This window comes from Pelmatolapia mariae, linkage group LG13 (assembly GCF_036321145.2).
Source record: "Pelmatolapia mariae isolate MD_Pm_ZW linkage group LG13, Pm_UMD_F_2, whole genome shotgun sequence".
Classification (NCBI taxonomy): Eukaryota; Metazoa; Chordata; class Actinopteri; order Cichliformes; family Cichlidae; genus Pelmatolapia; species Pelmatolapia mariae.
This window is the reverse complement of record NC_086238.1, coordinates 14,525,096-14,549,729: the sequence shown is the minus strand read 5'-3', so window position 1 is coordinate 14,549,729 and position 24,634 is coordinate 14,525,096. Positions and strand designations below refer to the sequence as shown.

General features: G+C 40.7%; 1 protein-coding gene across 32 annotated transcripts in view; it reads right to left on the bottom strand.

Moving 5' to 3' along the window:
• Positions 1-24,634, bottom strand: part of LOC134639848 (neurexin-1a) — a 253,513-nt gene that overhangs the window by 77,039 nt on the left and 151,840 nt on the right. For all 32 annotated transcript variants that reach the window (XM_063491308.1, XM_063491307.1, XM_063491310.1 and 29 more), the window contains one exon: positions 9,587-9,768. In XM_063491308.1, the coding sequence (XP_063347378.1) occupies positions 9,587-9,768 (182 nt within the window). The remainder of the gene's footprint in view (positions 1-9,586; positions 9,769-24,634) is intronic.

Here is a 24,634-nt window from a genome sequence, read left to right as displayed (position 1 = left end):
TAGTCTTTAGTAATATTGACCGGCAGCAATAGAGGATATAGGAAGGGCCACTAAATCCATTATTCATAAATGAAAACAGGGGACAAGAGGAAGATGAGTGTTTCTGCTGACTATGTGGTTGCTCCCTCAGAAGTCTGAGACATTTTAAGAGCGGATACGGTTCCCCCACCACACTAACCCCAGTCAAGTTTGGTTTCATTTATGCTGATTTCCATATGTCCAAAAGATCTGTTTCAATCTATAGCTTCCTGCTGCTCATTCACTCTAAATGTTTTATGAGGCTGTGCGGCTTACTGGCGAAAGCAAACTGTAACAAAGGAGGATAATTTTCGTGTTACTGGCACATACAAAATATTCCCTCAGAAAAAGAAAACAAAATGATATATATATGAAATGGAAAGGGGAATACAATAATTCAAGGCTACAGTTATCTGAGCTAAACCACTAATAGCGCACGCCACTCTGCCTACTGTGCCATGCTGCAAAATGTTTCCACAGCAGCACATAATTAAAAACAGCATGCTTATATGTGTATTATATTTATGTGTGTGAAAACACAAGAGGCTGGCGAGAAGAACAGTGCCGCAGTGAAAAAAAAAGGTAATTAAGTTGACCGGAACAAGGCGAGCTGTCTGTTAAATATTCCATGCAGCCCCACACAAAGCACCATGGAAGCCATCAACAACAGACACTGACAACAATTACGGAATAATTAGCAGAGAAGATTTGTCTTTGCCAGGGATATGTGTAAGTAATTGTATAAGTAATTTTAGACTTGGCCCAGTCCAAATTGCCTTACTTGTGCTTCAACCTCGGTTAACATAAGTGGACTTAAAGGGGTGTGCAGTGCAAGTGTGGCAACATCTCTAAGAGCGCATACAAACATGCTTGTGTATGCTTCAAGAAATACATTTCCCTTGACTTGAAGCTTTAATTTCCCTTGCTTTTTGTTTAATGAAGTTCTAACAAAGAAATCATACAGCCACTAGCACAAGTGTAATGACAACAGAAAACAGCTATTCTCACTCCATGTTAAGTCATTCCTCAGAGAGTTTTACATTGCTTGTCAAAAAGGGGAGAAAAAACTAGAAAACACTAATGCAGTGCTACAGTTATTTAGATTTATTCACACTATCCCTATTTATGCTTCATCATCTGTTACTGTTCAGATTATATTGGATGATTTACTTGTTGTAACGAGGCAATCAACATTCAAAGAAGAACAATGTACTTCCTATAAAAATAAGCTCTACATGTGATAGTTTGGGGACGCTGAGCTACAGCTCACTGTAATGGAGCAAGAAAGAGAAGGCTATTTTTATCTCACCCCGAGGCCCAGGGCAGCTGTGTCAGAAGTCAACAACTATGGTGACTCCATGCTGTGGCACTCCAAAAAAAGAAACAAAACACACACAAAAACCCATGCTTTGGCATACTGAGGTCTGCCTTTTAGTTTCTTTTAAAATTATTTTTAAACTAAGTAAGAATCTTAAAATCTGAGCAACGTTTGAGGCTAAGCAGCCTGAGCGCTCTGCACAAATGTGTCCAGTGAGAACTTTGGAGAATAGCTGAGCCAATCAAAAAGTGTTTCAAACAGATAAAAACAAACACAATGTTGACGCTTCTAACCTTGTAACTCCCCAAAAAGCGAACATGCCTTACAGTGTAACATTGACGATGAAATCAAATTTACCCCATGTTAGCCATGGCAATATTGTTCTGTATGAGGCAAGCCTAGAACATATTGATGTACAGCTTTGAGGATGACAAGCTGTGCTCGCTGTGATTTGTTACACTAATAAAAGTGAAGACACATTATTGTCCTGCCCTCTCAAATACACATGCACACAGATCTTCCCCTCGCTCGCTCTCTGTCTCTCTCTCTCTCACACACACACACGCACACACACACATTCATTCCTCTTCATGGACCACTTGGCTTTGTAGTGGCAAAGAGCTTGAACAAATTGAGAAATGATTGGAATTGAAAGATGAGTAATGGCAATTCTAGCGCTGTCTCTTCTCAATATGGAGATGATGAGATTTGATTCTTTGAGGTCAGGTACATCATCCGAGCAGAGTGGATGTCCCGTCTATGACTAAAAGAGATAGGAGGCCATTCGCTCTCGCGTACATCCTTTTGCTACAATCGGTCACAGCCAACATAAAATCAATGCCATATTTACCAGCGTATTACCATACTAATAACACTGCTCATTGCCACTTTAACAATTAAGGCTCAAAATCTGCATGCTAAATATATGCAGCGCATGGGTTATTAGGCATTGCACTTTCTTACTGCCGTCTCCTCCCCATTCATGTTGGGGAGAGTGAATCAGCAGTAAATGATTCATTTCATTCCTTTCAGTGCTATCTCCTCATTACGGTCAGCAGTTAATTCACTATTACAGTGCCATTAGCCTAGCTTCGCCACAGACTGCGCTGCAACCTGCCAAACATACTGACAAGCAAATGGCAGTTCTGGTTTCACTGACACTTGGTCACACAAAGGGAAAGCAAGGAGAGGAGTTAGGCTCTGAGGGCTGATTCTGTGATTCCTGCTATTCAGGCTTTTATTACAAGATCCCATAAAGAGGAGTAGTGGGAATGCAGGGAAACCTCTACAACATAAAATGGAATGTATCTTGAAAAAAAGGTGGTCAAGCAGGCTGAAAAGAAAACTTTGGCCTTTTGCCATCTGTCGCATTGCGTTGATGATCCTCAAATTACACGCTCCGTTGGTTTTTGCTGATTCTGATTAATGTGGAGCAGGTTGGCAGCTAAGGCTGTCTTAAGATGTTGTCGCAGGGAGGTGGGGTAACTGTAGAATTAAGAGTGACTCGTGTCAGCACAAACCGTGGGAAGTAAAATCGCTTGTGATGAATGTGTTTTCTCCTACCCTCTGCTTGTTGGAGCATGACAGTTAAATGATGAATAATGTCATGGGAAACGCATCTGTATTTGGATGACGTTTTTCGTAATTTTACAGATTTTATTCACGGAAAATGCAGTTCCTTCAGTAACCACTTGAGGCATCATCCAAAAGTAAGTCGATTATGACGTTATATGTGACATGGGAGTAAAATCTGGACCTCAAAGGCTCATTCATTCTGCTTTTACTTTAAAAGGGGGGAAAAAAGGAAAACCATCAAAAATGGTCTCCATGGTCTTTTTTTTTGTTTTACTTCTTAACTCATCCAAACTTTCTTAAGGCTTAAAGTTAGTGGTGTTGACTGGCAGCTGCATGCAGACACAGGTGTGTGTAGCAGGCAGCTGTCTGCCAGACTTCACCTCCTCCAATTTGAGGAGGACCTGTCAACCGCATTTGTGATGTTGACGCCTTGAGGAGCATTTCAAAAGAAATTATTTTTAAAAATAAAAAATGTAAAGTAGTACATCACATCCAATAACTCTGTGCTCCAGTGAGCGAAAATCTACTGTTGTGTGATTCACAGCCCAGGATGCATCTTGTTTCCTAGTGTTAGTAAATAAGAAGCACCGAGGCTTCGAATTGGAGATGTGCAGAGCAACGGGCGGAATCTTGGTGGCAACATCTATTATATAAAGTCTTGATTTCATGTAAAGTTCCAAAGAAGCACTGCATGCATGTATAGTTTGCATTTGTGCATTTTAAATAACAGAAATGGTATACTGCAGTTTTACATTTGAAATAATGTCATCTATTTAACTTTAAATCAGCTTAAAATGAACATTTTCACCATGGAGCTAAGTCCAGCAGACTATATTGGAATAGTTGCCATGGCAACAACAGTTAAAGTAAAGGCTGTTCAAACACTAAAAGCATCCAACATATAAAAATGATTTTAAAACCTTTAGCTGGACATGGAATCGCACACGCCTGCACACAAGTTGACATGAGCGTGTTCATTTCTTCTCCATTTCCAGTTGGTCCAACTATCAGTTGCTCAGTTGCTAATGATTGATATACACTGACTGGGGAAGTAATGCAGGAAGGCTGTATACACAGAAATCCTGGGGGTATTGCATGCGGCTGTGTTCTATGTCTGCGCATAGCACGCACGAGAGGTAATTACTGGGTGTGAGACCTTAACACGACTGTGGATGAGAATAAGATCCCCTCCCTGGACAGGTGTTTTAATAGGAGCATGGGGAATAGCGTGACACAGGCTCTCTCCTGAGACCTGCAGCACCTCTCCCAGGTAACAATCTCATAGCACCGAATGTGAAAGTGCAGTGTTCATCTAATGAAGCACACGATTGTGAATAATCAGAACTTTATAAGTAATGTGAACTCCAAAAGAACATATAAAAGTTGACGTTTTCCCACTCGAAACTGAGATGCTCAGACAGTGTGCAAGGTAGTCTCTCTTCTCAAGCCATTTTACATGATTAATAGGGTAGAGAGCAGGAGTTGAAACTGCAATTAAAGGTGTCTTCCATCAGAGGAAGAACCCCCTTTCTGGTAGTCAGCTAAAGGAGGACCGAAGGGAGCAATGCTCCACTAGAGAAGTCATTATTTCTCCACCATCCTCTCTGCTCCGTGGAATATATTAACTTCACAGTGTTGCTGTCTTAGCCAGCGTGCCTTCATTGCCTGTTTTTTTTTTTTTTTTAAGCGATGCATGCAATTAGAAGAAGGAAAAGAAGAAAGCACTTGGAATAGTCCCCAACCCCTACACTGAGATTGAGTGCCAGCACAAAACAAGCTGAGTGGGCCCCTCGGGGCCCTGCCTGAGACTGAGGAGAGCCTCTGATAGTCGGTGTCACCGCTGCTCATTGACAACAACAAAAAAAACAAAAAAGAAAGAACGCTACTGCAAAGCTTCAGAGTAAATGGTTTCCTAAAAATGTACAGATGGATTTCCAATAACAGACACCAACACCCCTTGTTTGTGCAGAAAAATAAATGGCACTTCCTTGACAGCGTAAAAGTAAGATGCGCCGTCGCGTTAGTATTCTGTGCTGAAATTTCACAGCCATTGCACAGTAAACTGTTTAACAGAGAAAAGTATTCCATACCCATATCTTATAAACTTTGTCCCAATTCCTCTTCTGTGTGGATTACACCGTTGAATAGACCCACCAAGGATCATTACATCCGTAACTCCCTGTTTTGCATAATGTCATTGTGTGGATTTGACTTTCAGCTACAGCGCAATTAATTATATACATGGCTTCTTTTCCAAGCCACACTATCATGTACAGAGAAGACTTACATCCATGTGGGATACTTGTTCTTGTAGTCTCATGAATACACTTCACCTTAGAAAACGTGAAAGGGATTGTGGAGTATCATCGTAATTGGTGAGACGGCAAGAACATTATTATGAATCTAGTCCCTCTTCCACGTGCGCTGCAGTAATAAGCCCGAGGAAAGTGATTGTCGTACATTTGATGGTTCGCTGACTTCACAGTCATTGTCTTTATCTGCATTGGAAAAGGCGAGGCGGGGGAAGGATCACACCTCCTTTGAGGTGCATTTAAATCATAGTCTCCACATTTTACTCAGAAAATTCCCTCTTGCGAGCGTGAGCTGAGATGGCGTCCTTCAAGCCCCGCTGGGTTTCCTGTCATCATGAAATGGGAGCAGGAGATTAGGAGGGGTGGGGGATGTAGAGGATGGAGCAGGAGGGGGGTAAATACTGAAATCTGGTCTAATCCCATCTCATACAGCTGAAGATACACTCCTCCGAAGACATTTCTGCTCAGAGCTGAGGTAACTGAAAGGAGCGAGAGGGATACTGTTGGGAATGGCCAATATATTGCAATATTGTTTCATTTTACAGCCTGATCCACTAAGGGTGCAGTTCAACTAGTTAAGGGTTTTGTAGGTGACACGCTGAGTGCTGCTATTCTTGAGAAGAAAAGCATCAAAGTGGCAATTTTGCGCAGTTCATTGTGTTTAATGGAGCACTGTAAAACACGTCCTTTCCTCTGTAATTAATAAGGAGATGACAGAAGCGTCTAGATGGTTTGTTTCATAAGAGCTATCTTTTTTTAATATGTCGTGATTTAATTTTCTGCTATTCTTTCATTTGGCTGCGTTTCAGAACTAAGGAAATAGACCTATATCACAATGCTATTCAACAAGTCTTTCAGAGACAGATTTATTGGCTAATTTTAAGTTTAAACTGACATGTTAAAAACATGTAGTTTTTTTTTTTATTCGTAATTGTTAAAAGATTTTATGTTTTTACATCTTTTATTCTTGTTTTCTTATCTTTAGTCTACAAGTATATCATAAAGTGTTCATATGTTTTCACTTCACTCACCGTGTTTCTCCATATTATGAGAAGAAACACTTGCACCCCCACATTTCCCGTTTCCTGCTTCCCACAACTGTCGACCAAGTTTGAGAAGAGGCAGCTGATGTTTTGTTCACAGAAAGGCAAACCAGACACACGCAAACAAAATACCCTTACATGGAAACAAGGAATGGGATATACAGGAAATGTGATGTATTTACATACGCGATGTGTCCTATAAATAAAGAGCTATCGCCTGCACTCGGGGTGAGTCTCGTCAGAGTCCTCACCCGTGCACGTTGCTGTTATTATATTCTAAACTGTCTGAGTGTCTTTATTCAGCCTGAATAATGTCTTGTCATTACACAAACTCCTGACAGTAATTAACATTTGACAAAACCCTATGATCACGTTGCAGTTTAAATTATAAAAACCTGTAAACGCTACAAGTTATTTACTGCTTTTATGTTTGTCTCGTCACAAAATCAAAAGCATGTCTTAAGTCACCCTGTTCATGCCTCCTTCCTCTCTTTAAAGCTATTTTTCTCTCACGCTCATCTTCTAATGAAATGTTCAGAAATAAACGAATGCGCTTTCAGAGTGACTGCTGATGCGAGAGGAGAGGGGATTTTCACAAGCCACTGCCCCTGCTGTATGAACATGCGTTACAAACAATTTCTCCCTGTAAAATGTCATTGGATTGGTACACTCTTCCACGAGGAGGATGTGCATGCATCTTTTTGTAAGCTGCATGATCTTCCTGTCTTGTTATACAATGTGAGACTCCCCTCTGTCACCTCGCTTGTCGGTGAGGCTCAAGCCTATAACCTCTAGCATTCATCACTCGTTCACAGCGAATCTGAAACCTGGCATACACGCTGACGCTGTCGTCTTGTGTTTCCACAAGATGTGACCTTTGTCTTTCGGCAGAAAATGCACCTTTGTGCATTTCCTCCAGTGCCAGGAAGAGGAATGCTGTAATGCACAGCTTGGCGCACAAGTGTTTCAAGGGCTTATAACATGCTGGAGATTTCTAGTAAGTGCAAAATGTTTCAAACAAATTATTATTTTAACCTGTAGCCTAAAGGTCCCAAGTTACGGTGGCCCTGAGAGGTCAAACAGTAACGTGTCACAAGTCACAAGCTAACAGCTACATACACTTTGTATGAATTATACAGTAATATATGATCATATGTAGTCTAAGGTGCTTGGAAAGAAAAGCATCTGGACGTCTTTAGGTTTCTTGAAGACGTTTCACCTCTCATCCGAGAAGCTTCTTTAGCTCTAAGAGAAAATGGTGGAGAGTCCCAGATTTTAAGCCCTGTGGGAGTGTCCCCAAGAGGGTCGTGGAACCCCTATTGATACTCTACCTAGTCACGCGAGCCAAGGTGCGAAAACGGGTGTGGGTCACAATCAGTCAAGGTTTCGGGAGAACCCATTGTGAAGCCTAGCCCCACCTTATCATGTGGTTTACTGAGATCAAATGGCCCAGGATGTGAGTGGGCGTTAAGGCGTCTGGGAAGGGATCTCAAAAATGAATTATAGATGGCAGACAGTTGGTGTCATAAGCCCCGCCCCCTGTTCAAAGATGGTCGTTCACAGTAGATATAGATGGCGTCTTTCACTCCCTTTTGGGACTCTCCACCAATTGCTCTAAGAATTGAAGAAGCTTCTCGGATGAGAGGTGAAACGTCTTCATGAAACCTAAAGAAGTCCAGATGCTTTTCTTTCCAAGCTCCTTAGACTACAATGACCTGGATGACTGAGAACCTTCACAGACATGGATCGTATGATTAAAACCCACACTACCACACATCTTTTTTTCCCTCACAACACGGATGAACCCTCCGTTTCTTTTTGCTCGTTTTTCAGCGCGATCCTTCACATGTTTTAATTTCTGTCACTTTCACAGCTGTTCCTTCACATTATTTTCTCTCCAAAAACACTTTCCTTGTGTTTTGTGAGATTTATTTTTTTTCCCACTTCCTTTGTGGTTTACACATATTCTGTTGTGTTTTGTATGCTTTTGCAGCATTTTTCTATTTGGTGGCGTGTTCTTAAGTTGCAGTGGATTTGTTCTCTCAGGGTGACCGTACTAAATAGCAGTACCCCTCATTATATTTAAATTGATTTTTACAGGGAAACATTTTGACAGAAATAACACAAACAAGTTAGTAAAAATGATGTGCAAGTTAGTGGGTAGATTTCTATGTCTTAGGGGTCCAAAGATATTTTCATCGTTTAAATTATAGTGGAGATTTCTCCTGTTTTAACCCAGTCTGATACAGTATGTTTCTGCTGCATGAGAAAAGGTGCTCAGAAAACAGCAGAAGATGTGAGGACTGTGGGAGAGCATTCACACATCCAAGTGAGCACATCTACGCCTTAATCATATTTTAATATACGTCCTTTTGAACATCTTGTTTCTGTCCCTATATGGCATTTAGTGATGAACGGTCTGCATTAAATACCTTACATCATTTTAAACTGGACAGCTTCTTCTGGACTAGGGGCTAAAAACCATTTGTCCCCAAAGCTTGGGGAGAAAAATGTAACAACAAACAAAACAAAAACCAGACAAAACAGAAAATAACCCATGTCCAAGCACAGCAACTACGGGGGCCTCTCTAAAAAAACAACATCATTGCTTCACTATGTCCTCGGGATAGGCCTGCTTATGTCACAGTTTGCTTACTGTAAGTGTGAATCTCAGTGTGTGGGCAGCTGGGGTTGAGACAAACTTCAAGACCAATTTCATGTTTTTTTGTGGGTTGTTGGTGTGTAGCTTTCACATGTGTGTACGTGTGAGCAATGTTCCTGTATGCTCCTGGCCAACATCAGCATTACTGTCAGTAAGTGGGTGCTTGTGATAGGAAGGTCATGTGCTAGCCAGCAGAATTATGTCCAGGTCAGCTATGCACTATATAGAACTGACCCTTAATTTGCCTCTGTTTCTGCAGCCGTCACACTTAGACAAGGCGAGGTGAGCAAGCGTGGGCTCCTTTTTATCACACGCATTAACCTACTGTTAGCTGTACACAACTACACACTTCTTTAGTGGTTCTTAACTTCAACGCAATTAATCCCCAATCCCCATTTAGGCCCCAGGAAACAGTTACAAGATTGCAGTCAAAAGCCCTTCATCATGTTCATGTAGGATCCCACTTCAGTAAGAAGCCAATTAAAAAAAAGTAGGTTTTAGCAAGCTAGGTTTTGCCCTGTGACAGCTGGGATACCTCCAGCTGAAGAAAACGTATGGATCGATAAATGGATTGATGTCTCAGTGATCATTAATGTGAAAATGCTGTAAATTTGTACTTTTGCTCTGAAAACACAGAAATAACATATTGTTGACTTACAATGTGGAGCTTCAAGAAGTCTCCAAGACCAGAGGAGCTATCCACCCTCACCAGGACAGCATCCTTCAGATGTGTGCTGAAGCCAATGGCTAGTCGGTCTGCCCTCGTGCTAGGACGGTCATTTGGTGGCCACGTGTATGTGATCAGTCCACCGTCTCGTCCAAATATGTACGTTGTTCCCGCTGAAAGAGATAAGACCAAAATTAAAGATGTTAATAGTGTGTTTCTTCTTTCATCCATCTATCAGGCGTGACTCACTGACTGTCAACACGCAAACATTATTAACACAGTAAAGCCGGCATCAATGCCGTGTGTACAGAGCACCGTCAGTCTGGAGTGTTTTATTGTGCAGAGCGATGATTCTGCAAAGCAATGAGCAACATATCACTCTTGAACGGCTCTCAGCCCCGTCTGAAGTACACTCGTGTCAATTCATGAGTAGGAGAACGTTCAGCGAAAACGAGGGAGGCAGGTACTGGCTCCGATTTCCTCACAATCCTGCACAGTCACTCAGTTTTACCGCTACTGCCCGTTTCACCTCTAGAGGGAAGAGATACGAGTGAATGCAAGAGAATGTGCGGCCGTGTCCCCCGGTTCACAGGTAGCCAGCATGCCAAATGGGCACCTCCCCATCTCTCATGCTTCATTAGCAGCCTCAAAGGCAGATGGAGATAGCAGCATTATTGACTGGCTGGTCCAATTATGCCCTTCTTGTGACCTCCAAACCAGCCATTTCCTGTCGTGCTGCATTACCTTGTTGTCTTTAGCGGCTGCATAAAAGGGTTCAAACATGACCTAGTAGATGGAAGAGCGCCTCTAATTACTTAGCTATTCAGTGAGAAAGTGCTGTGCAGCGTTAAGCCGGTGACCTAGTCAAACTGATGCTTCGAAATGAGTCCATCTCAGCTAATGATGGAAGTGGGATTCTGTTCACGTTTACTGTCATCCTCATGTTTTGAGATTAAGACAGTGTTATAATCTATGGTTTTTTTTTCTTTCTTTCCAGGACGCAAACACAGTAAGGTTGTGAACAAACTTGGTTACGTGTGCACAATTGTGAACAAATAGGGCATGTGATTGGGAAATCAACGGCAGCGAGAAAGCCCGCAGATAAATGCAGCTGTCAGATTAGCATAAAAACTGCTATCTTAGTGAAAAATTAGACGAGGAGCTCTGTTAGTGTGCGAAGCATTTACATGTGGAAGTGTGAAAGAGAAGGAGAAGCCGGGAGAGAGTGCGAGCGAGGCAGAGTATGTTAATATTCATAGGGGCAGGGAGTTAAACAGTCTTAGCCTGAACAATAGATAATAAATCATTCTGACTGTAATTCCGATATTTTCTTGTAAACCAGTTCACGAGGTTATAAAACCATCGATACATTTTGCATTTTCTTTATAGATCCTGTTGTTTACTTTCTCCTAGCTCTGCTTCATAGTGCAGCGATTAAAGTGCATCAGTCTGCTCTCAAGTCCCGTTTTCCAATTTCATCCCCTCGTTTGAGTCAATACACACTGTCAACCATTAGCTAAAAAGAATTGCATCATTAATTAACAATAATGTGATTAACCAACGAGGTTGGGACATCGAGATCTATGGCGGGATTTATTGTTTTCATAAAGCATAACTCGCATTTGTAAAACTTAATGATATAACACTGTAAGCATTTTTTGTTCGCCTAATGGAAAAAGCGTTATGAAGCTTGATGACTTCTACAAAGGGAAAGACATTATGTGTGATGTATTTGCGAGGCGGGCTGCATTTCTTTTTCATGAAGTCTGGCGGCTACCACTGAAAAAGCTCTTCTTGTTTCACTAATGCATATCTGATGTTGGCCCAGTCACAGAGTAATCTTTGATTCGGTGTAGCTCGCGCTGGACTGTTGTCACCGTCTCCGTTTCCCCCAAGCCACCTAACACTCGCTGAACGTTCCAGCTTATTATAATTAAGTGCTTTTAAACCATGTCAGTGCTGGAACTCATCGGGCCCTTAAGCATCTAATTCCCCCTCAGTCTATTCATATGATCTGACACCCACTTTCTCCCACTAAGAGCTTATTTACTGTTAAAAAAAAAACAAAAAAGAAAAAAAGAGGGGGGAAAAGTGGTGCTTTTAAGCTAAGAAACACTCAAATCATGGTACCAAAGGTCGACAAAACTAACAGCTGAGTGGTTCCGAAACCAACATGCAGATAATAAGGTTGCCGATATGTGGTGAAGCAGTGTTAAATCCTTACAAGCATGTAAAACTACTGGAAAGTCCTTGGGGGACTGTTGAGGATTAAGATACACGAAGAAACATGGCTAATACACACCTACACAGTTGTGCAATGGCATGAAATCAGCAGACACATGCCTCTGTAACTCCAGTGCTGGGGAGTAATTATGCACTGGCTCCATATTTGTTATTTGTGTTCTCTCCTGGGACACCGGAGCTGATATGGATCTGTTGTAGTCATTAGATACAGTGGTGTCCTGGATATTCTTCCCGTTTGTTGTCTCTTTAATTTGACAAGAGTTTCAGTTTATTCCCTATTCACCCACTGTTAATGAAAAAAAAATAAATAAAAAATGAAAGTACAAGGTACAGGTGCAACGGAGGTGAAGCTATGCACAATACAAGATCTGTGAAACTGAATGTAATTAAGATTTTCTTGTTTTACCTATCCCCAGAAGCGTTAATGCATGCTTCTCTGACATTTGTAGTCCTTTCCCCAGAGGGGTCACGCTGCAGAAACTGTGTTTCTGGAGGTCTTATTCAAGGCTGCTACGGATCCTCGACCAGACCTCCAGGATGAACTCCTCAACCGCAATCTTCCACTGTTAAAGGATAATGAATTAATCTGTCCTCGTGTTGGACTACATTGAGAGCTGGCTGCTCTCTACTGTGTCAGTTAACATCAAAGAAGATAAACATTGGCAGATCAAACACTCTGCTTTCATTAAAAATGTAGCACCATCCCAGGAGTTCTCCTGCATTTGGCCTAAGAGGTGTGTGGGATAGTAGACTGTAGAATAGCAAACATGGCCTGTGTATGTGTGTGTGTGTGTTAAGGCCCTCTTGGCTGTGGCTTCGCAATGTCTCAATCTATTTCCACTGTAAAGAGGTAGCAGCATATAGCAAACTGTCCTATAGGCTCTGTATGTTCAGAAAGTGATGCAGTGTCATAAGAAGAGACAGGTGTGAGCAAACCAAAGCATCCTGGCTGTGTGCCTTAGTGTAGCAGGTGTGGGAGGAGTGGATACGCAAAGCAGGCAGTGTGTTTGACTACACTGTTAGGCTAAGGTCAGGCCAGCAGACTGTCTTTCCTCTAACCTCCAACACTGCCATCACAAGGCGCCTCATATTACCGCCTCTGCCGAGAAACGAGGGAGGAATCCAATCATAATTACATAGTTGTGATGGAAATACGAAAAAGGAGAGATGACATTATAGATCTGCTTTCTGTCAGGACCAAACACTAGCATTTCTCTCTGTTTGCTGCGATGGATTCCCGTAATGACTGGCGTGCAAAAATAGATTACCTCAGATTTGGCATATAGTGTAGCTGTTTGAAATTCTGTTTTTTTGATCATTTTTTGTGCATCCCTTGCATGGAATCCCAAAGGAAGAAAGTTTTTTTTTGTTTTGTTTTTGTTTAACATCTGTTACATCATTTATTTATAAAAATAGATATCTATCTATTTTTTGGGTGTGCTCACCCTCCTGGGAGGAGTACTATTAATAGAAGCTTAATGATGTGTATTGGTTTACCATTTCAGTTTTCACAGAAATCATTACCACGATTTATGAGGACACTTTTAGCCAATCTGACACTATCGGGATCTGGTAAAGGCCCTATCTCTGATCAATGCTCCTGAAGATTTAGTGCCGTGCAGGAAAACTGTGAGACAACAAGCCCCCTTCTGATCTCCTTTTCTCTCACTCTATTTTACCTTTTAGGACAATTAAATGGTCTAGTAGTTGAGGAGATGAAGTGGTAAATAGACTGTGAGGTTATGAACAGAACCTTTCAAAAGCATAGCTAATTAAATATCTTTTCAGCTGCATGTTCTAACTTGGCAGCAATTACAAAGCTGCGAATTGCAAAGACAGTCGAGTAGGGGCACCATTCACACAGACTCAGTATATAATTAAATGGCACATCACACTCCATGATCCAAAATAATGATGCCAATACCTCGTATCTATCAGTCAATCGATTCTTATTTTATCTACGGTATTATTTTATTTATAGCAGCAGACGAAATGTATCAAATATTATTCAGAGCTCTTGTGATGTGAACAGAAGAAGTGATTTAAATGTCAACGGATTATGTGTCTGAACTACAATTATATTTTTTTTCCTATTTGCCCGACTTGTTTACTTCAGCTGGACAAAGATATACTGGTCACAGCATTAGTATTAAGGACCTTTAACATTTATTCTTTGGCTTCGTGTGGGTGCTATTGTGAAGGCTGTGTAAGGCAATCTTTTCATTTCTACAGTCACTTCCTGTTATTTAAGTGAATGTGGATCAGTTTTTGTGTAATGAAAGAAGAGTACCACTTATTTGGAACGTTTTACAGTAACAAAATTCTGTTACAAGTGTATTTATTGAAGGAACTGTTGCTTTACACTTTTATATATATTATTTATTATTACTGTTAGTAATCTGTAACATTTTTTATTTGTCTGATTTTGGTGACAACAACAGTGTTTTCTTATGTATATAAATATATATCCTGCTGACATTTTAATTTAATGACATGTAAATTTTCCGTGTAATTTTGTTACATAAGTACAAAGCAAAATGTGAAATTTAATGGAATCTGGTTAAATGAAAATTACTTGAGTTTATACCAAGCATAATTTCTTTAATCATGTATTATTTGAATAAATAAACCTTTGGTTTTTTATATTTCAGTTACATTTTAATCCAAAATCTTGCTTCATGTTTATGTAATCTCTTTTTTACACCACTGTAAAGGCTTTATGTTATTCTTTTGTCGATTTTAAATTACTGTATTGATCTTTTCTTTGTCTGTTGAGCTCCAGCAGTGACTGTTCCTATTACACCACTATCAGTGTGTATATTTATGTATTTTTGCACTTATTTCCTTCCTACTATTTGTTATTTGTTGCATCTGGTGTAAATGCAAAACCTAGCTTATGTATACCAGAAGATGTCTCTGTGGGTACTCATATAATGTAAGCACTATGTTCTCCTGCTGGTGCATTGTGGGCCTTTGTGTTGGCAATGTGGCATTTCTGTCAAGGTTTTTCTTGTCTGTGGCTGTTTGCTGTTCTGGTGACACGCTGTGAACTTAACTGCTCTAGAGGAGAGGAACCATGGCGGTTTCTTGTCCTACACACCTTCTGAGTCCGTACCAACAGTGGTGTGTGAGATACTGCAGTCACATTTCTACTTTATTAAGTCATGTGCACAGTGCATGTATGGATGAGATCCTATTCATACATTTACCGAGTCCTTCTACAGGTATGTAAGGTAATTTTTTAGGATAATCTGACAGCAAAAATTTGCTTTTTTCCCCACTCCAGGCATGGCTACATGTAGCTGGTACAGTGAAAAAAAACGAAACATAGTTGTGGATGCATGTTTCTCCCAGCCACACTATCCCTGGAGCTCCCTGCTAGTTCAATTGGTTCTTCACCTAATGTCATTGAACCATTTCTTTCATTCTGCAATGAAGCTTTTAGCACCAGAACAGCACAATACCCCAATACTATCTCTTCCAACGATAATTAAATTTAGTGCCATAAATTTGCTTTGGGCAATTTTGGACCTTTTGCACAAGGACATGAGTTTTCTCTTGAGAGAGCTTTTTTTCCGTGAATCCCTTTTGTACTGTACATCGGATTTGTCAGAACACACTCTGCTCTGATGAGTGAAACCACATTTACCACTAGTGTAGTGTTTTCCCTGTCGGCATCCACAAATGCCATATGTGAACTGTGAAGGTTTTGCACAGACAAACGTCAGTTTACTCTCATCTCCTATAGGTTTTTCACACAAATGAAATGAAAATATCATAAAAAACAAAGAATTTTTACTCAAAGGCAATAATGGCAGATGCCTTCTCATGTCAAGCTTATTTCACTCATATTAAAGCGATACAGGCAAGATAACTTTTGCTTAACCTTTGTCTGCAATGCAAACAAAAACATTTTCTACTTTTTTCTTCTAATTTTACTACTTGCAGTATACCAAAATTTTACCTCACACAAAAGGTTTGTGTTAATTTTAGAGAAGCATTTCATGGTGTGAAGGTAGCCATTGCGGTATAACGGATTAGGTGATGTTTTTAGGTGCTAAAGACTAATTTAACAGTGTAGTTGTTGATATATTTTTACTGTATGGACTTTGTCTTTGCTGAATTAGTCAGAGTATATTCTTAGACTACAAAAAACTATTCACAGTAATTACAGGAAAAATCTTTTAGTTAGAACATATTTTTTAAATTGCATGACAAAGACTCAAAGAAGAAAGGAAAAAAAAGACACCAGCAGGAAACAGACCCTCCTGTCATGTATCATCTTTGCGCTTGATGTAACTTTGGCATGTAAGGTGATTAATTGTCTGTCACCTTTGACTGGCAGCTTCTCTGTGTTGGCGAAAATCAAGTGCAGTGAATAAAAGGAAGTCTGAAAAAATGAGAGCAATTGTTTTTCCAATTATTCGGAGTGGGCAGTTACAGCACAGCCTCAGGTTGTCTGTCTTTCGGGGAGAAGTGAAGGAAATTCAGATGGACACTGAGAACTGGAAAAGGAGGTACACTGGATGCAACGAGATGCCTGTGGCCAACCGCAACCCCTATCTCTATTTCGGTATCTGTTCATTGTTCCATTGCGGAATAGCAAGGTCCTTTCAACAATTTAAACCTCACTCTCAAGCCTTGATCCTGGAAAAAAGCCTTTCTCTATCTTCACTGGTGTGTGAGCAGCCCTTTGGGAGACTAAAAAGACTATGGATTGTTGACTTGTCTTAATCCTCTCTCAGCACAAACAACTGCCTCCCTTATAATAGGATAGACAGTTAGAAGAGAATCAGCAGGCATGTGAAAAGATTTCATCATAGGCTGAAGCAGGCACAATCCTGCACAAGGCACAACTGAAACAACAGCAAAACCAACTTTCAATGCGACTATTTCTAATTTTAACATGATGAGCTAAGATTTGCTCAGCCAGATAAAAAACCACTGGATTATAGCACAGCAAGGACACCTAATCAATTTATTCCAGTTTTGCTAGTGTAGAGCCAAAACATTTATTGCGTTTGCATGAAGTGGTTGTTGAACAATCTGCCAGGCTATAACTGCCGCACTCCTGTAAAGGGAAACTGCATACTGCACACTCTGCCACACTCCGCTCTGCTTCTTTCAACGATTCTCCTTTTTTTGTCTTCTTTTTTAAGTGATAAATCCTTCCTTCAGTCTTTATCAGAAGACTGGAGCTAAGCTATTCTCTTTGCAGTCAGCAGAAAGCAGAGAGGACAGAGGTGCTAAATCAACCCAGAGTACAGACTGCCTGCTTATTTTGTGTTGGCTTAATAAGTCTGGGCACATTGGCATATATACAGCACGATCGATACAAACTTTTACAGTTCATTGCCCAGAGACTAATCTTCACCACTGGCCAATAGTGGATTCACTTATATCTACTGTTTGGGATTGAGATATAATATTGACCTATGCTGATACAGCATACTTTACTGCTTACAGGCATTAGAGTACTGCAGTAACAGCAAATCTGATGTTCTGATGTTTTATTGATGATAATAAATGCACCTTTTTCACACTTAAAATTGTTTGACAAATTATAAGTGTCTCTAAAGCAAAAAACAAAAAAAGATATAATACCAGGATACATAAGAAAGTCCTAATGCAGCCACCTTAGTCTTTAGACTAGACTAGGCACATATTCTAATTAGTCAATTTCAACAGTATTATTTTAACAATATCCAGTGACCTATGAGCCTTAAGCTCCTTCTAATGAAGACAATCCCAAAGCAGCTATTCCACATAGGACAGCTGAAAGTGTCCAACCTGCCTTCATAAGCTGCAAAGGATTAAGCCTCTCCCTCCACCACCACCCCCTCTCTGCTTTGCTAATTTGATGTAATTAAATTAAGTGGAGACTAAAAGTGGGGCATTGCTGCTTGCCCCCATGATTGGTCATCCTTATTAGAGGGTATGAGATGCAGGCTCCAAAATCATAGGAGCAACAAAACCTAATAAACATGAGGAGAGAGTAGCACTTAAGCCAGACCTCAAGGCGAGTACAGTACAAAGCGACCACACCAAAGAGGAAAGAGGGAGGGGAAACAGAGAGAGATTCATGAAAATAACGATTTGAAAGCAGGGTCGTACGGTGGCCCTAGAGGTCAAATGTACTTAAGAGAACACTAGCTAATAGCAAAATGCAAAAGCACACAAACCACAATGGAAGTATATATTGTAAGGTGAAGACCTAACAACAAAGAAAACCCCAACAATCTGCCCCCCTGTGCATACGAAGCATAGAGGGTCAGATTCATAGTGAATCTGCTAATCATCAAAGCCGCCACAGCGTTCTTGTTGCAGTATGCTCTCTGTGACCGACTTCGCAAAGCAACTACTTGTCAACCAATGAAGGAGTTCACATTTTTCTAGAGAGTCACTAACCAAACTTGGTACCCTATAGCTATAATGGAACCCAATTATAGCTATAGGGTAGCTATATAGTGCTGGTCTACAAACGCCACACCTGGTAATATTTAGAAGAGAATTTGGGTCATTAAAATTATTTGATATGACAGTGTAACTGAAACTAACAGTGACAAACTGACACTCCTTGAATCCTCATTATTAGCTTATTAGTTTCTCTTTCACACAGCGAAGCCAAACTATTGAGGAATTTCAAGGGAAAAATTAAAAACGATTAAAAAAAATGTAAGTGACTAATAACTCATTTGGCACGTGTATTAAGTCAGACTCTGACATCATTTCTACAGCTCTAAACTGTTTCTACCTTGACACAAACTCTAGAAATCTACAAGAAATCTCCCCTTCCTTCTTACCAGAGCAGCACTTCACCATATTTTATCTTCATATTGCTCTGAAGAGATAAGCCTTCACCTCATCATGACGGGGCCCTAGGGTAGCCATACAAACCCGCCCTCGCTCTTCATGGCAGAGGACCATCAATTCAGGGTAGAGGTAAAATTCTACCCCTTGGGCTGCTAACATTATGCCATGAATGCTCAGTCGACCAGTGTCACTCACACCCTTCTGCTCCCCTCCTCTGCCAACCTCACTTCCCCTAAGTCCTAAGTGATACATGAGCCCCTGCCTTGTGGAGCAGAATGGCCCATCCAGGCAGAGCTGACAAGACCCAGTGTCTTAATGGAGCAATACACCAAACGGGCCCTTTGTTACCCTGACCAGCTGCATATCTGCCTCCCCCGCCAACAGCCTTGGCTCTGATAGAAGTGTCTCACAGTATCGACAGCTTCTAATTTACTCTCTCATCATCACTTGCCTCATTTGCTCCTCAGACACAATGCTCCCTTTCTCTGTGTTCAGGTCAGCCATTTTGATCGCCAGCAATTTGTTGATTAGATTTTTCTGCATCCAGTGTTTAATTTGTTCGCCAGCCAACAGACATATCAAAGTCAGACTTAAGGAAACTCGAGCATCAGTCGATTTTCAGCTTTTTCATTCCCGGTTAAAAGCCTGTTTGACTGATTGTGTGCCATCAGACATCAGTGCATTATTTAGTTTCAGTGTGTCTGTGTGGTAGCATGTACCAAACATCACAGCTTCCAAATGGTCTCTAGAAGCTGTTGTCTTCTCTATTAGGGAGCCAGCAGATGTGGAGTATGACTGCAGTTCTAATTACTGAAAAAGACAAGTGTGGTGGATAATTACACAGTGGAAGTGAGGCAGAAAACAGAGTCCGGGGCCAAAGCTCTGATCTGAGACTAGAGACAACTCTGGCGGTCCATCACCATATGCAGCCCAAACTGCATCAGCACAAATACTTCTCTTACAAGAAAATTGCTTTAAGAGCAGACAGAGCTACTGTGCACTACTGAGCATATTCCAACTTTAGCACCGCTCCATGAATGCAAATGATATAGCAATAATGTAAACCTACATAATTACAAAATGAGCGTGCCGCAATAGGGTTTTTATAGAGATGCAGCAGAGATGTTTAATAAACATCTCTACATCTGCACATAAAACATCAACATTCTCCAAAGCCTTTACTATTTTTCAAGGCACGGTTTAGCTTGGGGCAATGTGTATGTGCAGTACATCTCACACTTTGTAAGTGGATCGCGAACACTACCAGATACTGTTGAACATGTTTGATTTGGTACAAGCAAGGCACAACGTGCATCCATAAATCTGCCACTGAAGTAAAGTGCAATGTTAAATATTTGGGTAAAAAAGCACTGCTGGTTTTTATGTAATACCACAAATCATTCCTATTTCAGATGTTAATGTATCTGATTTTTATGTCGTCCCTGCATGACACTGCTTTGGCTTTTTTTTTACTGTTTACTCTTTTTGTAAGCTGCACCCATGAGACAGCTAGCACGCCTTGGCCTTAATTGCAGGATTAAACATCTGCTTTTCCTGTTACTGAGTAGTCTAACTTTGTAAGTAAGCTCACTAAGTGGAGCAATATTATTTAATTAGATGCATATCTTATGGAAATGATGCCGCACAATAAAATTAATCTGGAAAAGATCAGGAGAAACAGACCGCCAGAAATAAACAACGCATGTGTCAATGGCTGAGAGGGAGTTTGGTCGTGCAGCATACTGTGTTTGAGATGTACATACAGCTCTGCCTCCCCCTTATCAACAGCTAATGTAGAAGCACCTACATAAGAGAGCTGTGCTGTCCTCTATCTCACACCATTGCATGTATCTACCAACAAATAAATATATAAACAGAGAGAAAAAAATATGCGTGGGTATGCATTGTATTTCTACACTGCGGTGCAAAATATATGCTAATATTAGCTTGCACTTAGGTGTTAGGCAGGCGTGTTTTTATCAGCCCTTGCCAGCAGGCCCGAGGCTCTAAGAGATGGAAGGAGCAATGAGGAAGGTGAAATCCCACACAATCCTATTAGAGTGGATTAGGGGGCAGCTTTCTTTCTGTTGCCACTCTGCTGCAGGTGAGCAATTGTAAATTGTAAAAAGAAGAATAGTTATGACATGGCTGGTTCTTACGGAGGTCTCCTATTGTGACACAGGGCAGCCATTCATTTGGTTTTCTTATTTGAGGCTATCTTTAAGTCAACATACGTGACATTAAAGTTGTTAGGTAATGATGTGGTAAGCTAAGGATAATTTGAACGTTGTCAATCAATCCACCCACACAGAAAGGAAGCAAAGGGTGATTTTCTACCAAAGGAACTGTGTAAAAGTTAAGTTATACTTCGAAGTTAAAAAAAAAAAATCAATGTAATGATCAGTGGCAATTTTGACTTCTGAATGCTGACTTCCAGAAAAACCCATCCTCCGCAACATCTCATGTGGTTGTGGATGCACAGGTTGGAAGATTTCAACATCCACGACCAATTAGTCCATTAATAAAGGAGTTATTGGTGTACAGTTGAAACTACTTTACGTCAATGGCATTTAATGATCTAATCAATGATATGATACACTTTATAAATGAAGGTTTTCCCATGTGTACATTTGCATATCGCTTTAACTACCCACATTCGCACTTGGTTGTGACAGTGATTCGAAGTGATCAAAGAGATGAAAGACGATTTTGTAGAGGGTTGCTCTTTGTGTGAGAAGTGTATGCAGTGTGCATATCTGAGTGCATGTGTGTGTATATGCGGGCTTGACTGGCACAGAGATAGCTGCTGCCTCATTATGATGACAGAGAATGAGGTTTCTCTGGGGTGACTGAACTCAATTCAGATTAGATAATAAAAAAAAGTGGGCTTTTGCATTCTTGATCTTGGCTTTATTTATTCCCATTTCTTATTTTTTTCCCCTTCTTGTGTCTCCCCCCTAGGAAATGGATAGGCATTTAAAGAGTCAATCAGAACAGAATGAAGGGAACCATATAAGCTGCTTCATTAGCATCTTTAACACCTTGACCTGCTCTACAGCTGCATCACTCCTCCACACTCCCTGTCTTCCGTTAGCAGTTAATGCTAGCCAGTAGTCTGCAATAGCGCAGAAATGATAATGTGGAAACAACGCTATTTCAAGCATCCTAAAAGAATGATGTAACTTACCATCTTTTGCACTTTTATCCCTATAATACATCTGAAAATTGTGTTGATCATTTTAAATAATTAATGTCCTTTTCTTCTCATGTCCACACGAGAATGCTTCAAATAACATAATCAATCCCTGTGTTTTCATAGGCCTGATTCAGCCCATTATTGTTGCACTATACTTTGTGCTACTGGATAAATATATCGGCTATTTGTAATTCGATGATTTCATCACCCATTGTATTTTTGATGGTGGCTTTAATTTATTTATTTTTGCTAGATTGTGTTTATTTAATAGTCTTTCACCTTGAGAATTCAGCTCAGTAAACAATAAACTTATAAAGCACATTTTTAATAGCCCCACAAGGGGGTGCTTCCTTCCTTTTTGTTGAGCAGAGAGTTTTACATACTCACACTAACTCATTATATATTAGTAGCAAATGTAGCGCCGCAGAGACCTGCCATTATTTGGCAGTCTCAATTCCCGCCAAATTACAGAGCTAACAAGCTATCCTGTTATGCTAGGTAAGCTAGTTGTGTGTTGCTAGTGCTTGACATGTTACAGGTTGTGCACACTGACAATTTAATAGTGTGTGTTAGCGCTACCATTTAGAGGATTAAAGGCTTCTTTCATGTGTTTCCATAATTTTTTAGGCCCACTGCACACACCTGTGACAGTTAACTATGCTAGTAGCTAGATTAGTATTAGTAGCTTGCTAACATTTTGACACATCTATAACCAACCAATGGTGACATTTTACTGTCAAAAAGTGTATGTGCAGACTGGAAAATGTCACAATTATATGTTTTATCCATTTTATCCATTTCTGTGCCGAACATTTAGTTTTCTATATCATGCTTGTTTGATTTTCCATAGATAAACACCAGCAGTGAACAGTGACACGCCAACTACTCATCTGGTCCTTTTCATTTTCCAAAATTACCTTTAGAAATAGAAAGCCAGAGGTGTAAACAGACAGGATGAACAAGAAATAGGGAGATGTGAAGAAAAAGATGCTGTTGATGATGAATCACAATGTGCCTTCTGGGTAAAGAGCTCACTGACTCAAACTCATCCAGGACCTAAGCATGTGAGGGGAGCAGACATACCCTAGAGTTAACTGAGGGGGTCTCTTTTTCTCTCTCTCCTTCTCCATCTTCCAAGTCTCTAATCCGAAACCGGACACATTACTCAGCCGACCTCTCGCTGCCTACCGCACGCACAGTCAGGTCTCATTTCCCTTCATGCCAACCATAGCCTGGTCACCACCGAAACCACACAGACCACTGCAGGCACAAAAGGCTGCCCACTCTGTCTGCTCGGATGGACTCTGCAGACCAACGAGGGAGCTGGGGGTGGGTTAGGCAGAGTGGTCAAACAGATATAAAGAGCAAAGCGTTGGAAGAAAGGACACAAGGGAATAATCGAGAAAGAAAGCAAACGAGTAACACAAGATGCAAGTAGGTTCAAGACTTAAAGCACATATAAATAAAAAGAGGCTGGTTGTGTTCTCATACATCAGAAGAGGAGGAGAATGAAAAGACTGCAATCTTCGCTCCCTCATTCGCAGGTCAATAACTGCCTATGCTCCCACTAGAGCAGAGGAACATGTACTCAGATCCCTATCAGGGCAGCTATCATCTCTTCTGCCTCAGAGAAGCAAAGATACTGTCATCCTTGCACTATCGCAGAATGACATCAGCTCAGAGACATGGGAGTAATTATATTATACAAGCTCACAACACACCGGCAGCGAGACAACACCAGACACCATCAACTTTCTCCCTCCTCGCTCTCGTTTTCTTTCTTTCTTCACTTTCTTCGTGTGTGTTGTTCTTTACAATGGCTCTTCTTTTATTTCTTCTCTCTCTCTTTCTCTCTGTTTTTCCATTCATTTGCTCTGTGCAGCAGTGCCAGCGCAGAAGAGCAGTGCTTCTAATCCCTTCAACCCTTAGCTCTGAAGCTGGAGAGCATTCAAATTGATTATAATCACTTAAATTGCTTCACCCACTTTGATAAAACCATCAAGCTTTGAAATGCTAAAACTCCTGGTACTGTTGAACGAGTGTTAGGTGAGGTCTCCTCAGACGTCTAAGTACAATGCATACTCATCAAGAAAGTGAAGGTTGACTCCACCCTGACTAAACGTATGGGGTACGACTCTGACAGGATGGCAAATATATACACACAGCATAGGCAAAGTAAGCAGATTAGAATGTGGCAGGCACGGCACAAATGGGAACTGTCATTCATCAGTAAAAGTTAGATGCAAAAATGGCCAAGAAGTCAGTTTTCCTATTGACCACCGATTCCTAGTTCTAACACACTAAACTCTTTTCCCAATGGTCAGATCAGCTACTCACTCTCAACAACTGGTACAAAAGAAAACACGATAACCTAGTTATCCAACGTATCGAGTACAGTACCCATCTCTGGGAAAGAAGACTATCACCTCTGGGAGTCTATCTGTGATGAATGGTATGGCTGCTACTCAGAGTTGATACTGTCTGAACCTCATTACGGCTAGCCCTAAACAAACAATGCATCACACTCCAACTCAATTTCATACATCCTGACCATGGTAATTTTCTTCTTCTTTCCACATAAATCAATGACACTCAAGTTCAATACAAAAGGAACAAAAGATGTTTGCTCTTACGGTAGTACTCGGATACATATATATATATAGAGAGAGAGAGAGAGAGAGAAAGAGAGGGAGACTGCAATGTGACTTTTCCTATGAAATTGCAGGAATTGTGAGCTCACATTGTCAGAAAATTTGGGACACATGAATAGCTAGCCCACCATAGGG